Genomic DNA, 14,768 nt, shown 5'->3' with positions numbered 1-14,768 from the left:
GAGAGAGATACAGAGAGATACAGAGAGAGAGAGATACAGAGAGATACAGAGAGAGAGAGATACAGAGAGATACAGAGATAGATAGAAAGATAGATAGAAAGATACAGAGATAGAAAGATAGATAGATAGAAAGATACAGAGATAGAAAGATAGATAGATAGATAGATAGAAAGATACAGAGATAGAAAGATAGATAGATAGATAGATAGAAAGATACAGAGATAGAAAGATAGAAAGATACAGAGATATATAGACAGAAAGATACAGAGATAGATAGATAGAAAGATACAGAGATAGATAGATAGAACAATACAGATATAGATAGAAAGATACATAGATAGATAGATAGATAGAAAGATACAGAGATAGATAGATAGATAGATAGATAGATAGATAGAACGATACAGAGATAGATAGATAGAACGATACAGATATAGAAAGAAAGATAGATAGATAGATAGATAGAGTGGCTTGAGAAATGTTTACACATGCATGCTAAAGTTGATTAAAAAAAGGAATAAAAAAACATCTTTTGGAAATTGATCTTGATGCCTTAATTGAAATAAATTAGGATAATTCGGCCTTTTTAGGACCCCAATTTTCTTTATGAATGTCTTTAAACTGTCTTTTTATCTTTTTTTTTTTTAATCTTTTTTTTTTGCAAAAACCGCTGCTGGAATTTTCAATTTCCTCTTTGGGAGTAATCGCGAAAGGATCAAGATAAGTCTAAGTCTAAAAGGATGAAAAGATGAGTAAACAACTGAAGAAGTCTCAGCCGACTAAGAGCTCGACGCGGACTAATCGACAATCGAGCAGCCCTACAAAAAAAAAAATGGATTTATTTTAATTTAGTTGAAATTCAAAATCAAAGGTAAGAGACATTTTGGGTCCTGATGTTCTTCCTGTCGTCCAGGCAGGTACAACAAGTTCTGCCGCAGTCTTCCTCAGACGCCCTGGGTGATCGACGGAGAGCGGAGGATGGAGTCGTCGGTGGAGGAGCTGATTGCGGCGCCCCTCCTGTCTTCCTTCAGAGCCGACGGTGCGTCCACACTACGGCTCCTATTTTAACAATCTGAGCGCAGGTTAGGGCGGTTAGGGCGCGTCCAAATCACCTTTTTGCTAGTTTGAAGGTGGAAAAAAGTGTCCGAGCGCCAGGCACATGGTTCAAAAGTGTCGTACGTGGGCGTAAGATGCAGTCAACCAATCAGAGGTCATCTCTCATTACCTTTAAAAGCCAATCACCTTTAAACCATTGAGCATTATTATGATGGCAGATTTGTACCGTAATATTTTGATTTTTAATCTTGTGCATGTGTGTGCTCCTGCACTTGTGTGTGTGTGTGTGTGTGTGTGTGTGTGTGTGTGTGTGTGTGTGTGTGTGTGTGTGTGTGTGTGTGTGTGTGTGTGTGTGTGTGTGTGTGTGTGTGTGTGTGTGTGTGTGTGTGTGTGTGTGTGTGTGTGTGTGTGTGCTGTGCACGAGCCTTGGAGCATTTTACTAATTTGCTGTCGAAATAACGATGAAATGCTGCTTGTTAACTTTAGAGGTTTTTGTTGAAACACACCTCCCTGTAAGACCAGCACGCCCAGAATGCTCCTGAACACACCTCCCTGTAAGACCAGCACGCCCAGAATGCTCCTGAACACACCTCCCTGTAAGACCAGCACGCCCATGGGTGCACAGATGGTGCACCGCCCCTATAGCAGGTTGATGGCTTAACCCTTTTGTTGTCTTCCCTTCCACCACGAAACACCATTTTCGCTTTTTCCCAACAGTTTTGTCACTTTTTCAATGTCGTGGGTCCTTTTTTGAGGTTTTTTCCAAAGTTATTTGGTATTTCTAATGTTGACATTTTCAGCGCTTATTTCAACGGCCCATTTTTTTGTGATTTAAAAAAACAACTGAAAACAGGTCAAATTTGACCCAAAGACAACATGAGGGCTAAAACAACACAACACATCCACATAAAACAAGGGAGACGTAGAGAAGTAACTCGACCCTATCTCAGATCATCACAACTGGCAGGTTGATGAGAAGAAAACATGACCAAAACCACACAAACACACAGTAGACACAGGTAGAAGCTGCACAACGAGTAACACTTACCTGACGGATGCATCGTGGTCCCCCCCCCCCCCCCCCCCCCCCCCCCCCCCCCCATTCCCTTCTTCTTCTTCTTCTTCTTCTTCTGTCCCAGGGTTTAATTTCTCTTCGTCTGGGCGGGAGGATGTGGACGTCCGGACTCTTGGAAATGGTGAGCCCCAAATGTGTTTTCATTGTTTTCCCCTATACGTTTGTGGCAGACTTAAGTTAGGCCTGTAACAATAATTAACAATAATTTGATAATTAGATAATGTTTTTTAATGTTACATAATCATTGCGGTTTCTTTGTTTAACCACAATTAGTTCCTAACATTAGCCAAGGTCTTAAAGGTCCTCTAAGCGATGTTGGGTGACATACTTGGACAGGCAGCTAGCAGGTAGTGAGATGTTTTTCTACAACTGTATGTATCTAGTATTTTATTTCGAAGTTATAGATTTATATTTATCACTCTACATGCTCTGCAGACCCATAGAAGCATTTAAGCATCTATTTATTTTCCTTCATGTAACTAATACCTCGTTTTTAATAGTTTCTGTGCTGTTTTCTTTTAATCTGTGAGCTTTACATGTAATTTCGTACTACAGTGTACTCTGGCGTGACAATACAGAATTCTTAAATCTTAAAAAAGATGTGCCAAGTTGTAATTATATGAGTGACTATGGGTTGGACTAAATATTTTAATCAATTGTTTGTCTTTGGCGCTTGGCCCAAAACACGTTGATAGCAACAACAAAAAAAGTATGTTTTATGATAATAAGGAGGCGTTGCATGTGTGTTATTACATCATCTGGGTCACATGACAGTGATATATAACCAAAAGATGTATAAGTGTATTTGTACATCAACATTTGGGATTGTTACAGCTTTAACTTAGAAGGAGAACCCTTCTTTTTAAAGGTGCACCTGCAGAGGAAACGTATCACCTGACCTGTGAAGAATGAAGTGTTTCCGTTTTCTTCCTAATTGGCAGGTCGACCGTTTGCGATGGAGCTGCTGAATCCTCACAGAACCCGACTCAGCAGAATGGAGATGAGGCAGCTGCAAGAGGTCTTAGTGGCCCCCTAATACTGTATCTGAAGTCTCTTTTATATAGACCTTAGTGGTCCCCTAATACTGTATCTGAAGTCTCTTTTATATAGACCTTAGTGGTCCCTAATACTGTATCTGAAGTCTCTTTTATATAGACCTTAGTGGTTTCTGTCCTAGCGTGTGCTTCTTTACGAAGGCTAACTTAGTTTTTGTCGTGTTTTCAGACCATCAACAAGTCTTCGGACAAAATCCGAGTGAGAGACCTGCAGATTGTTTCCAGGTGAGAGGATCTGAGACTGTAAAACGACACTGAACTAAACTACAGCGTCTTTACTAAATATCTATTATTATAAATAAAAACCCAAATAACCTTTAGGGAGGCCATGAGTCGGATGAAGGAGGGCGAGGAGGAGAAAACCAAGACGTACACGGCGCTGGTCTGGACCCAGAAACCCATTCAGAGCGAAGACATCGCCTTCATCGACGACATCAAGGTCCCTACAACGCACGCACACTCACACACACACACACACTCACACGCATGCACAGACACCGCACACACTAAAATATGCACACACCACAAGCCGTACATGCTTGCTTGCTTTCAAACATCACACACACGCACGCGCACACACACACAGTGACAAACAATTTGAAACTATACACTGAGACGGAGAACGCTGGGGCAAAAAAAAAAAAAAAACATAGACGAAAGATGGGAGGGAGGGAGACAAAACACACACAGAAACAGACACACACACACACACACACTTAAACAGACTCACACTCACACACACACACACAGGCAGACACAAGACAAGGGACCAAACACATGTGGGAGTTAGTGACCATTTCCTGCATGTCTCCCCCTTTCTCACCGCTATCTCACCTAGCTGTCCTGTCAAATAAAGGTAGAAAAGCCCCAAAAAATCAGAAAATCCATCTAAAAAGCACATGTGAGATGTAGCCTTTAAACTAAGGAAACCTACCAGGTAAGCAGTGTGTGCTCTCCTTCTGGTCCTTGTCCCTCTTGCAGCAGACTTTTGTATTTATTGATTTTAAAGATGATAAAAGGTTGAAATTGAGTTTATATCAGAGACTGCGTTATCAGTTGTACGACTTGTTTATAAGCTGTCATTGACTGGATGAAGATTACAATATAAAATAAACTTGTTGTCGTTGTTCTGGTTGTTGATGGTCCTGACAGGATCTGACTCTGGACCAGAAGACCCCTCTGAGGGTCTTGCACCGGCGGCCGCTGGCGGTCCGCCAGCGCGTCGTCCACAGCATGAACACCCGCTTCCTGGACTCGCATCACTTCTACCTGGGGCTGAAGACACAGGCCGGCACGTATCCTGCACACAGTCTTACAATAACACACGGGGACGAGGGACATCTGCATTTACAGACTCCTCCCCCTTTATCTCAAATGTCTAAACCAGGGGTGTTAACCCCCCCCACCCTCCCTTTTCCATCCACATGTTTTTATCCAAATTAAGTGATAGCGAATGAAAAATGTCTTCTGGAAACAGTGAAATAAGATGGAATTTCATGAATATCGACTCAAAGGAAACGCGTTTAATGTCATCTGATTTTATCTTGATGATATTCGGCTTATGCGATAAACTGATGGAAACGTTATTTTCGGATTAAATAATGAATTGCGATTTAGTTTTAGGTCGTTTTAAGGTTAAAACCCGCCACGAAACGAAGAAGAAGAAGAAGAAGTTGTAGTTCATTTCCATCCAGTATTTCCTCTCCGTCTGCACACATGGGGGGGGGGGGGGGGGGGGGGGGGGGGGGGGGGGGGGGGGGGGGGGGGGGGCAACAAAGACAGACGGAAGTGGACGGACGAGGAGACGAGAGACTTCCTGGGTTTAGTTTATCAGGAACTCAGGAAGGAAATGGCCGACAGAGGTTAGGACGAGCCGTGGGACGTCCTGCGGAGTCGATGGAAGACGCTCAGACAGAGAGACATGTCTCAGCGGTGCTGGGGGGGGGGGGGGCAGTAAAAGACACGTTGCATCTGCATCGTCATAGCGATGTGTCGATAGCGTCGTCGTTTCCTTATCACAGCTCGATGTGTCTCTATCAGCTGGAACATGAGCTCTATGACAACCTGTCCCATAGAGATCATGTGATGGAGACGGCAGCCATTTTGTCTAGAAACACTCGTGAAAGTTGTGCGATTCGGTGCAAAAATGAATGGAAACCTCCTTAAAATGTCTAAAAAAACTATCAATCCGAAATAGCAATTTGATCGCAAAACAGTGTCATGTGACGTCATCGCCACAGGTTTTTAATTGGCTATAAAGCCGTTGGATGGAAACCAGATTTATTCACATGAGTTTTTTTTTAACAAATTTTAGATAATTTGATTGACAAGTGGATGGAAACTTAGCTTGAGAGACAGAGTAGGGGCTTTTGTTGGTCCCCCTTGCACTAACCCCGGAGACCCCCATAGGGGTCACAGACCCCCTGTTGAACACCTCTGGCCTAACGATGCTCTCTCATGTCGACACTTTGCTCCTGAACGTCCGTTCGTCAGCTACATCAAAGAGTTCGTCCACGGAGACTTTGGGCGCACCAAGCCCAACCTGTGCGTCCTGCTGAAGACGGACGCCGACATCCTGGAGCTCGACGTGGAGGTGAGACGAAACAAGGATACCTGAGATTATCATCCAATCACAAGCAGACATTTAAAATCGGTACTATTTAGCCGAGTGTCTCTTTGATATTGAACATCAAACAGCCGCGAAATCGCCTTCGTCAAACTCACCTGACTCCATTTAAATAAAGAGTAGTTTTAGCACTCAAATTAAGTCGTTTTATCATGGGTAAAACTCACTTCATCTAACAAATTCGACTTGTTTTAAAGTTGATTTTTTAATATCCCAAATAAAGGAAGTCGAAATCAAGTGAAAAAATGTTGGAAAAAGCGGCAAAATCAGTGGAAAATAATAATAATAAAATAGATTAAAAATAAAAAAAATACCAAAAACTTCATAAAAACAGTGTAAAAAGCAACAAAACGTTGAGATGAGGGGAAAAACTCTTTTTATGGTCAAAGGGAAGACAACACCAGGGTTAAAGTCAAAACGGGGACACATTAAAACTACATATCGTAACTATATTGTAACAGATCTAGATAGATCTGTCTATCTAGATCTAGATGTAGACTCATCAGCGAGCTCCAAGTACAGTCACACGGAAAAACAAAGAGCTTGTTGTCTGTCCGGATGCCATTAAAGAAAAAACCCTAAAATAACCAAAGAGAGAGAGAAAGAAAGGCATTGCATATTTACATCAAGAAGTTTGGGGCGACTCGACTTTTCCTGGCAGTCCTCACTGTCTTCGTACATGAGTGTCTCACGGCTCAGTTTCCTCAGGATCTGTGACATGATTAGTGATTTATTGATAACCTCTGTTCAGGATTAACGTGTGTGTGTGTGTGTGTGTGTGTGTGTGTGTGTGTGTGTCTCTCTCCTCTCAGTCCGTGGATGTGGACTGGCCTCCGTCCATACAGGAGTGACCACCGCCGGCCTCGTCCTGTTTCTGAAAGGACACAGGTTCGATCTCCATGACAGCGAGCTGGTAATCCGGATCGGGGGCGCTACACCGAACCATGGACCGGGTTCCGGGTGTCTGAGACTTTAAAAAATTAAAAAAACATGACTGTATAAAGCGCTGGATGGAGGTGCAGAGGAAACCTCCGTCACCCAGTCCTGCCGGCTGCTCTCTTCAGAATAATTTAAGTTTTCTTAAATATGCAAATGAGGCATTATCTCACGTTAACAGACAAAATTGACAAAGTGTAGAAAAACATTTTTTTTTTTGCTTTCCGCTAGTCTGAAAGAAGACGTTAAGGCAGGGCTGCTCTAGAGTCTGGAGTCCGGACTCAAGACCGTTTTACTATGGTCTCGGACTTGTCTCGGTCTCTGGCTTTTGGTCTTGACCGAGTCCAGGTGTCTTTATTATGTTGATAATATTGTCTCGATACTGTCATGCAGAAGACCTTTTTTTCTGTACTAGACTTGGTCTTGACTTGGACTCAAACCCTTTTTGGACTTGGTCTTGACTAGTCCTGGTCTTGGACTCGACTTGACTCTGACTCAAACCTTTTTTCTTTTTGGACTCGGTCTTGACTTGGACTCGACTAGTCCTGGTCTTGGACTCGACTTGACTCTGACTTGTCTTGGACTCGACTAGTCCTGGTCTTGGACTTGTCTGGGAGTCAACTAGTCCTGGTCTTGGACTCGACTTGACTTGGTCTTGGACTTGTCTGGGACTCGACTAAGGTGGTCTTGACTACGGCTCTGCATAACCCAAAACCTCATTGAGCAGTGCATGAAAAACAGATTTCTGCCTTTTCTTTTCCTAAAATAAACCACGAGGTCATTTGTTTTTTTCTGTTTTTTTTAAACATCTGCAATAAAGAGTCACGACAGCAGAAACCCTGAAATGTATTTCTTTTAATTTAATTCAAAATAAATACTACCACGGCAACGCAAGTCCACTACTGGGTTCTTGCCCTAATGTTTTGGTAAGAAAACAAACAAGCAAACGATCAAAAAAAATAAAAGACAAAAAAAATTAAATAAAAATACTTCAATTAATCCATCTTCATCATCGTCATCTTCATCATCCAGCGGCTTTAAGAGGTGCTTTTTTTTTATTTTATTTTTATTTTTTTTAAACAACATACAAGGTAACACTGCCTAGGATGACAATCATAAATAAAACAAATACTACAGTACAAAGAAAAGGAGGAGCGAGGGATGATGGGATTGGAACGACCTGATGAAACCGGCACTGCAACAAAAAAAAACTAAAAATAAAACAAAAACAAAACAACAAAAATCCTTCCATGGTCCCCCTTTTTGATTTTCTTTTCCTTTTTTATAAAGAGGGGAACGGTAAGGACAGTGCAGACTCCTCAGGGACAGTCATGTCCTCTCACAGAAAGGACCGCGGGGACCGCAGGAAGGAAGGCCGGGGGGACGGGGTCGTCTCCGTGGAAACGTCCTCCGCGGACAATAAGAAGTCGAGTGAGTCGGTGCGTCGACCCGAGGAACTCAACGGAAGAGTCCAGTCTTTGATGCTGTCTTTTGTTTTATTGTTTCTCTTCTTTTTTTAAATGTTTTTTTTTTTTTTTCTTCTTAAATGCAGTTTGTTGTTGTTTTTTCGGGCACCATTCTCATCAGCGAGCTCGAAGTACAGTCACACAGAAAAAAACAAAAAAAAGGGCTTGTTGTCTGTCCGGATGCCACAAAAGACCCCCCCCCCCCCCCCCCCCCCCCCCCCCCCCCCCCCCCCCACCCCAAAAAAAAAAAACCAGAGAGAGAGAGAAAGAAAGGCATTGCATATTTACATCAAGAAGTTTGGGGCGACTCGACTTTTCCTGGCAGTCCTCACTGTCTTCGTACATGAGTGTCTCACGGCTCAGTTTCCTCAGGATCTGTGACATGATTAGTGATTTATTGATAACCTCTGTTCAGGATTAACGTGTGTGTGTGTGTAAATATATTTAATATCTCATAATAATGACAGGACACGGCCCTCTGCACCTGGAAGCCTCGGTTCTGTTAGTGTCCGTGTGATAAATTACATCTTCGCTCTGGTCTATTGTCTAAAAACAGTCTTTTGTCTATCTGTGTGTGTGTGAATATGAGTGTGTGTGTGTGTGTCTGTGTGTGTGTGTGTGTGTTGTCAGGGTTCCTTCACAGTCATAGTAAAGATCCTCCCCCCCCCCCCCCCCCCCCCCCCCCCCCCCCCCCCCCTCAAAACAAAAACCAAATTAATTTCACAAAACGTCTTGTTTTGTTTTTTTGATATGTTTGTCATATTTCTCTCGTACACGTGTGCTTAAAGAATACGGGATGACATAATTCATCATAAAAACTGATTTTCCTACCAAACTTTCTGCAACCAGGACCTGGACACCCCCCCCAAAATCTTCCTCTCAACCTCCCTAGATGTGTGCAGGAACCCTGAAGAGACCTGTAGGAACAGCAGAGCAGATGAAGTGGGCGTTGTTCTCCAAAAACATGAAATCTGACGTGGCTTTATAGGCGGAGAAATGGTCGCTACGCAACCAAAAAGAAGCTTCACAGGTTTCTATATAGAGTCCCCCCTAAGGGTTTCGAAGTCTCTTTTATAGTGGTCCCCTAATACTGTATCTGAACTCTCTTTTATATAGACCTTAGTGGTCCCCTAATACTGTATCTGAAGTCTCTTTTATATAGACCTTAGTGGTCCCTAATACTGGATCTGAAGTCTCTTTATATAGACCTTAGTGCTCCCTAATACTGGATCTGAAGTCTCTTTATATAGACCTTAGTGGTCCCCTAATACTGTATCTGAAGTCTCAGCCTTTCAGCCTGAGCTTTCCTTAGTATCTGGAATCTTATCCCTTATGAGGTCATAAGGGTCCAGGTCGGCCCATCTGAGCTTTCATTTTCTCAAAAGGCAGAGCAGGATACCCAGGGATCGGTTTACACCTATCACCATTTCTAGTCTCTGGGGGGACCATAGGCAGGCTGGGGGAACTCATATTAATGTTAATGTTAAAAACAGTGATGTGCTCATGCCACGGGACCTTTAACGCCCAAACAAACTCTCTCTCTGTCCAGAAACATCACGTAGACTGAACAGATTTAACCACCCACCTCCCTCCATCCGTCCGTCTCTAATCTGAACCGCGGAGCATTAACTCTTTTCTTTACGTCTTCCTTTAACACTAAACGCCCAGAGGAGGACTCTACGTCAGCTGAGGTTTCTATTTCTCTGGGTTTAGGATTACACACAGCCTCTCTGAGCAGACTGGCTTCAACTCGCAGCAGGGTCCAGCTCCACCTGACAGGTGCTGGCCCGGCTCCACCTGACAGGTGCTGGCCCTGGTCCGGCTCCACCTGACAGGTGCTGGCCCTGGTCCGGCTCCACCTGACAGGTGCTGGTCCGGCTCCACCTGACAGGTGCTGGTCCGGCTCCACCTGACAGGAGCCGTTGAACACACACACACACACCTGTAGATGTAGCGAGTGTTCGGATAAATTCTGCTCGTTTTACAAAAAAAAACGTTAAATTTCATTTAGAGTTTGGAGTAAACTGCCAACTTCAGCCCGATCTCACAGCTGTTTCTTTTTTCTGTGTGTGCGTGTGTGTGTGTGTGTGTGTGTGTGTGTGTGTGTGTGTGTGCGCGCTATGACAGCATAAAGTTGACCCCCATGTCCCACATATATACATACAGTACATACGTACATTAAGCCACATTTCCCTGTGTAAACACCCATTCCACTAGTCCTACAGCTACGATGAGGAAAACAAAAAGAGGAGGTGAAGAGGAGGAGGAGGAGGAGGAGGAGGAGGAGGAGGAGGAGGAAGAGTAGCGGTGAGAAAGCAGAGAAAAGGCCTCGTTCCCCCGCCGGCTGTGGGAAGCTGGAGCGGTTAGCTGAGCTCCAACGCGGTTGTGCTCTGTGGCGCCTGAGTGAACTGTGCAGTTTCTGGCAGTTTAGTGTTTTTATTTAAAAGAAAAAGAACGAGAGAGAGAGAGAGAGAGAGAGAGAGAGAGAGAGAGAGAGAGAGAACACAATGGGTCGAGAAAAAACAACACGAGCGCAAAAAGTAGCGACACTGCAACGGTGAAAAGGACTCACTCAGACTCGTCCGTTCTTGTCCTTCTTTTCTGTGTTAACGGGTTGTGTCCATCGCCATGGGAATGGGGGGGGGAGCGTTGTCATGGCAAATGCATGAGAAAGAAAATCTTTTTTTTTTGTATTTTATTTTTTTGAGTGAACCCGAGCCATGCACTGATTCTCCACTAAGAATGACCCTTCACAACCCCTGAACCCCCCCCCCAAAAAAAGACCAAAACCACCCTGTCGGTATGATACGAAACGTCTGCACACATAAGGCAACATTTTTGTTTTTTTGTTCCCTAAAACGGCTCTTCCAAACCAAGTGCAAAAAAGTCAAAAGAAGATCTAAATTAAAAATAAAAGGTAAAAACAAACAAACAAACAAAAAGAGTGGAACGCAACCCGGGTCGACACCTTAATACTGACGGAGACAGAAAAAATAAATAACAAAAACATTGCCTTCTGCAGTAAGTAGCGCTGAAAATGTACGAGACTCTTCTTCTTCTTCTTCTTTTTTTAGTGTGGGGAGACCGGCTGGAGTCTGTCCCACTGTGCAAAAACCTCTTTTAAAGTCCCTAAAAAGACTTCTCCCCGTCTGTGAGGAGGCAGAGAAGGAGAAAAAGAGGGGAGACTGGTATTTCTTTTCTTCTTCCTAAAATGGCTACGTGTTTTCCTCAAAATGGCCACGAGTGGGGAGGACGCTGGCGGGCGGGGGGGCGAGGGGGGGCGCTCACTCCCGCCCGCTGGCCGAGTAGGAGAACTGTGGGAAATGAGGCCTCCGCTCGTTGTCCGCCGCGTCCATCCCGTCCTCGTCATCTGTAGAGACATAGAGACATGTTAGAGACATAGAGACATGTTAGCTTGTCATCTGTAGAGACATAGAGACATGTTAGAGACATAGAGACATGTTAGCTCATCATCTGTAGAGACAGAGACATGTTAGAGACATAGAGACATGTTAGCTTGTCATCTGTAGAGACATAGAGACATGTTAGAGACATAGAGACATGTTAGAGACATAGAGACATGTTAGAGACATGTTAGCTTGTCATCTGTAGAGACATAGAGACATGTTAGAGACATAGAGACATGTTAGCTCGTCATCTGTAGAGACATAGAGACATGTTAGAGACATTGAGACACGTTAGCTTGTCATCTGTAGAGACAGAGACATGTTAGAGACATAGAGACACGTTAGCTCGTCATCTGTAGAGACATAGAGACATGTTAGAGACATAGAGACACGTTAGCTCATCATCTGTAGAGACATAGAGACATGTTAGAGACACAGAGACACGTTAGCTTGTCATCTGTAGAGACACAGAGACATGTTAGAGACATAGAGACATGTTAGCGACATAGAGACAAAGAGATAAACATATGAGGCCATCCTCCACCTTACAGTGGGCTACTAGCTACGTAGCTAGTGATGTTGACTGAGCGGTGCCGTTAAATCACCGGTTCCGGGTTCGTACGGTACGGTAAGTGTTCTTTCTGCCATATTTTAGGAGTCATCACAAATCATAGGTAGCAAACATCAGCGGGTTAAATCTGCAGGAAACACTGCAAAACTAACATTACATCATCACACCAAGCAGGGCCGGATCAACAAGTTCATGTCCCCCGGGCAACAAGACTCAAGACCCGCCCCCCCGCCCCAAAGCAACCATTCAAATCCGCTATCGTCAAGAACATATAGCGTCTACTTCCATAGCCACAAATCAGGCTTCTGCATGGCCCAGTGGAGCTGGATGGATTTACAATAACCTTCATCTGTATAAAGTGCATTCAAGAGACAGAACAAACAAACAAACAAGTGTTTTTACAATTAATCTTCCACAGTCATTAATAAATGTTTCAATATGTAGCCAATCAAACGCCTTTAGACTGCACCGGTGGCATAAAGCAGACAGCTAGGGAAGCCGGAGATCATTTCTAATATGCAAAATGTGAAATTATCAGTAGCCATGAAGCAGATTTGTGTGTGTGGAGAAAAAAGTACAAGACACATTCGAAAAATTGATTATGGAACATGTAGCGCGGGGTCCCTGCTCCGCCTTCCTCTCAGTTAAGCGGTTCTTGGCTTAAGATTTTTTTAAAGGCCCCTGGTGTAATCTATTGAGTGGCGGGTAAAATCTGAATATTGTGCCCTGGCCTACCTTTTGGCTAGGGCACAAAAACAAAGTTTATTGTGGACCCGGTCTGTCGGCGAGGTGTCGGTGGGTGCGTGACGTAGGAAGGCGTGCTTACATTTTTCCGGCGGAGTGATGGTGATGGTCTGTGCTGTGAACTCCTCGTCGAAGTAGCGCGTGTCCGTCTCGGAGCTGACCTGGGGCTGGAAGGGCGGGACCAGCTGCAGGTCAGACAGGAAGTAGAAAGGCAGCAGAGTCAGTGGTTGTGTCATAGTGAAATAGTGCACGCTACAGCGCATACGCCATGCTGCGGCGGCGTTCGGACCCTCCGCGGTTCATTCCATTCACTGTATAGTCCATTATAAAATACCCACAATGCACAGCTAATTTGAGTGTTCACACACTGCAACGTGGTTGTGTTTGCAAGGAAGAGAAGAAGAAGCAGAAGCACCCGCAAAAACTTAAAGGGAAAAATGGAGCGTTGCACTAAAACAGTGGAAATGTAACACAGCGTACACACGACCTTGAACTCTCCTCCCGGGTGCTCGGCTGGTTTCAGCGACGTATAACAAGTAAAAAAATAACATTTAAGCATGATTTCATATATATCCTTCTATAATATCCATGTATTGTTATTCATTTACTATGTTTTTTGGTGTTAAATGACTTCATCCAATTCATTCCTTCGTGAAAGCAGAGTAGACAGCTGTGTGTTGAATCTTCACCTATCGAAGGTCACTGAAGGTCACTAAAGGTCACTAAAGGTCACTGAAGGTCACTAAAGGTCACTGAAGGTCACTGAAGGTCACTAAAGGTCACTGAAGGCGCCCTGTAGTCTGAAAGGTCCCGCTGTCCAGAGCTGTGTTAACCCTTGTGTCGTCTTCCCGTCAAAATTTTAAACAATCAATAATTTTGTTGACGCTTTGTAATCGATTTTTAAAAATCTTTTTCTTACGTTTTTTGTCCTTTTTTTCAACACGTTTGATGCTTTTTTTCAATGTTTGTCCCTTGTTTGACGTTTTCAACACTACCACTAACGTATTAACTTTAGTTTTACAGTTATTTGGGGAATTTATGGTCAATAAACCACATTTATAGGAAATTATACCTAATGTTTGAGTTAGAAAAGCAGAAATTAGGAATTATTGAGACTAAAATTAAAGGAATGGATGTTGATGATAATCACAGACTGGAATATGTCAACTTTTACTCAATACTATTTCAAAAACACTTCACTTTGTTTTACAATGCTATAAAATTGAATAAGACGCCCCAAAATTAATGAAAGTAGAGATTTGTACTTGGCAAAGAGCGTTGGGTGGAATCAATCATGTTATTTTGGGGAATTAAAAAGAACATTGATATAGGACAACATGAGGACAACATGAGGACAACATGAGTGTTAAAGGTGCGGAGCTGGGACATGTTCTTACTGTACGTAACGAAACGGAACAGAACGACCGGGATTTGAACCCACAACCTTGGTGCTGAGATGTCGCACACAGCTAGTGTCAGGTGATCGGGGGTGTCCCCCACTGTTACAGCGCCCACGTTGTTTTGGACACCGCCTAAGCCAAATAATGATTATAAATAATGAATGGAGCTAAAATACTGTTCTCTAATGATTGTGCTTGGTCAGTTTAGTCTTTAAGCTTTTGGAGTGATATTTGTTTTATTATCTGCTTTTCCAATGTTTTTTTTTAACCATACAGTATACACACACACACACACACACACGTATATACACACACATATACATATACATATATATGTATGTATACATAGATATGTATATACATATATACACTCACCGGCCACTTTATTAGGTACACCTGTCCAACTGCTCGTTAACACTTAATTTCTAAGCA

General features: G+C 43.3%; 2 protein-coding genes and 1 long non-coding RNA gene across 3 annotated transcripts in view; 1 reads left to right on the top strand and 2 right to left on the bottom strand.

Moving 5' to 3' along the window:
- The window catches only part of pus10 (pseudouridine synthase 10), a 13,093-nt gene extending 6,217 nt beyond the window's left edge, over window positions 1-6,876 (top strand). The window contains exons 9-16 of the mRNA XM_034901095.1: window positions 914-1,039; window positions 2,196-2,252; window positions 3,073-3,149; window positions 3,356-3,411; window positions 3,508-3,625; window positions 4,339-4,481; window positions 5,680-5,779; window positions 6,625-6,876. Coding sequence (XP_034756986.1) covers window positions 914-1,039; window positions 2,196-2,252; window positions 3,073-3,149; window positions 3,356-3,411; window positions 3,508-3,625; window positions 4,339-4,481; window positions 5,680-5,779; window positions 6,625-6,663 — 716 coding nt within the window. The 3' untranslated portion in view covers window positions 6,664-6,876. The remainder of the gene's footprint in view (window positions 1-913; window positions 1,040-2,195; window positions 2,253-3,072; window positions 3,150-3,355; window positions 3,412-3,507; window positions 3,626-4,338; window positions 4,482-5,679; window positions 5,780-6,624) is intronic.
- Window positions 6,467-8,767, bottom strand: LOC117934673. Its single transcript, XR_004654538.1, has 2 exons — window positions 8,637-8,767; window positions 6,467-6,610 (listed from the first exon to the last, which is right to left on the bottom strand). It is a non-coding gene; the product is annotated as an uncharacterized LOC117934673 (long non-coding RNA).
- A 2,512-nt stretch (window positions 8,768-11,279) lies between these two features.
- akt3b (v-akt murine thymoma viral oncogene homolog 3b) overlaps window positions 11,280-14,768 on the bottom strand; it is a 17,895-nt gene continuing 14,406 nt past the window's right edge. The window contains exons 10-12 of the mRNA XM_034856482.1: window positions 13,727-13,736; window positions 13,019-13,226; window positions 11,280-11,584 (exon numbers count right to left, since the gene is read on the bottom strand). Coding sequence (XP_034712373.1) covers window positions 11,499-11,584; window positions 13,019-13,226; window positions 13,727-13,736 — 304 coding nt within the window. The 3' untranslated portion in view covers window positions 11,280-11,498. The remainder of the gene's footprint in view (window positions 11,585-13,018; window positions 13,227-13,726; window positions 13,737-14,768) is intronic.

The sequence above is a fragment of the Etheostoma cragini genome, chromosome 2 (assembly GCF_013103735.1).
Source record: "Etheostoma cragini isolate CJK2018 chromosome 2, CSU_Ecrag_1.0, whole genome shotgun sequence".
Classification (NCBI taxonomy): domain Eukaryota; kingdom Metazoa; phylum Chordata; class Actinopteri; order Perciformes; family Percidae; genus Etheostoma; species Etheostoma cragini.
The sequence above is the reverse complement of the archived record's forward strand: the minus strand, read 5'-3'. Positions and strand labels throughout refer to the sequence as shown.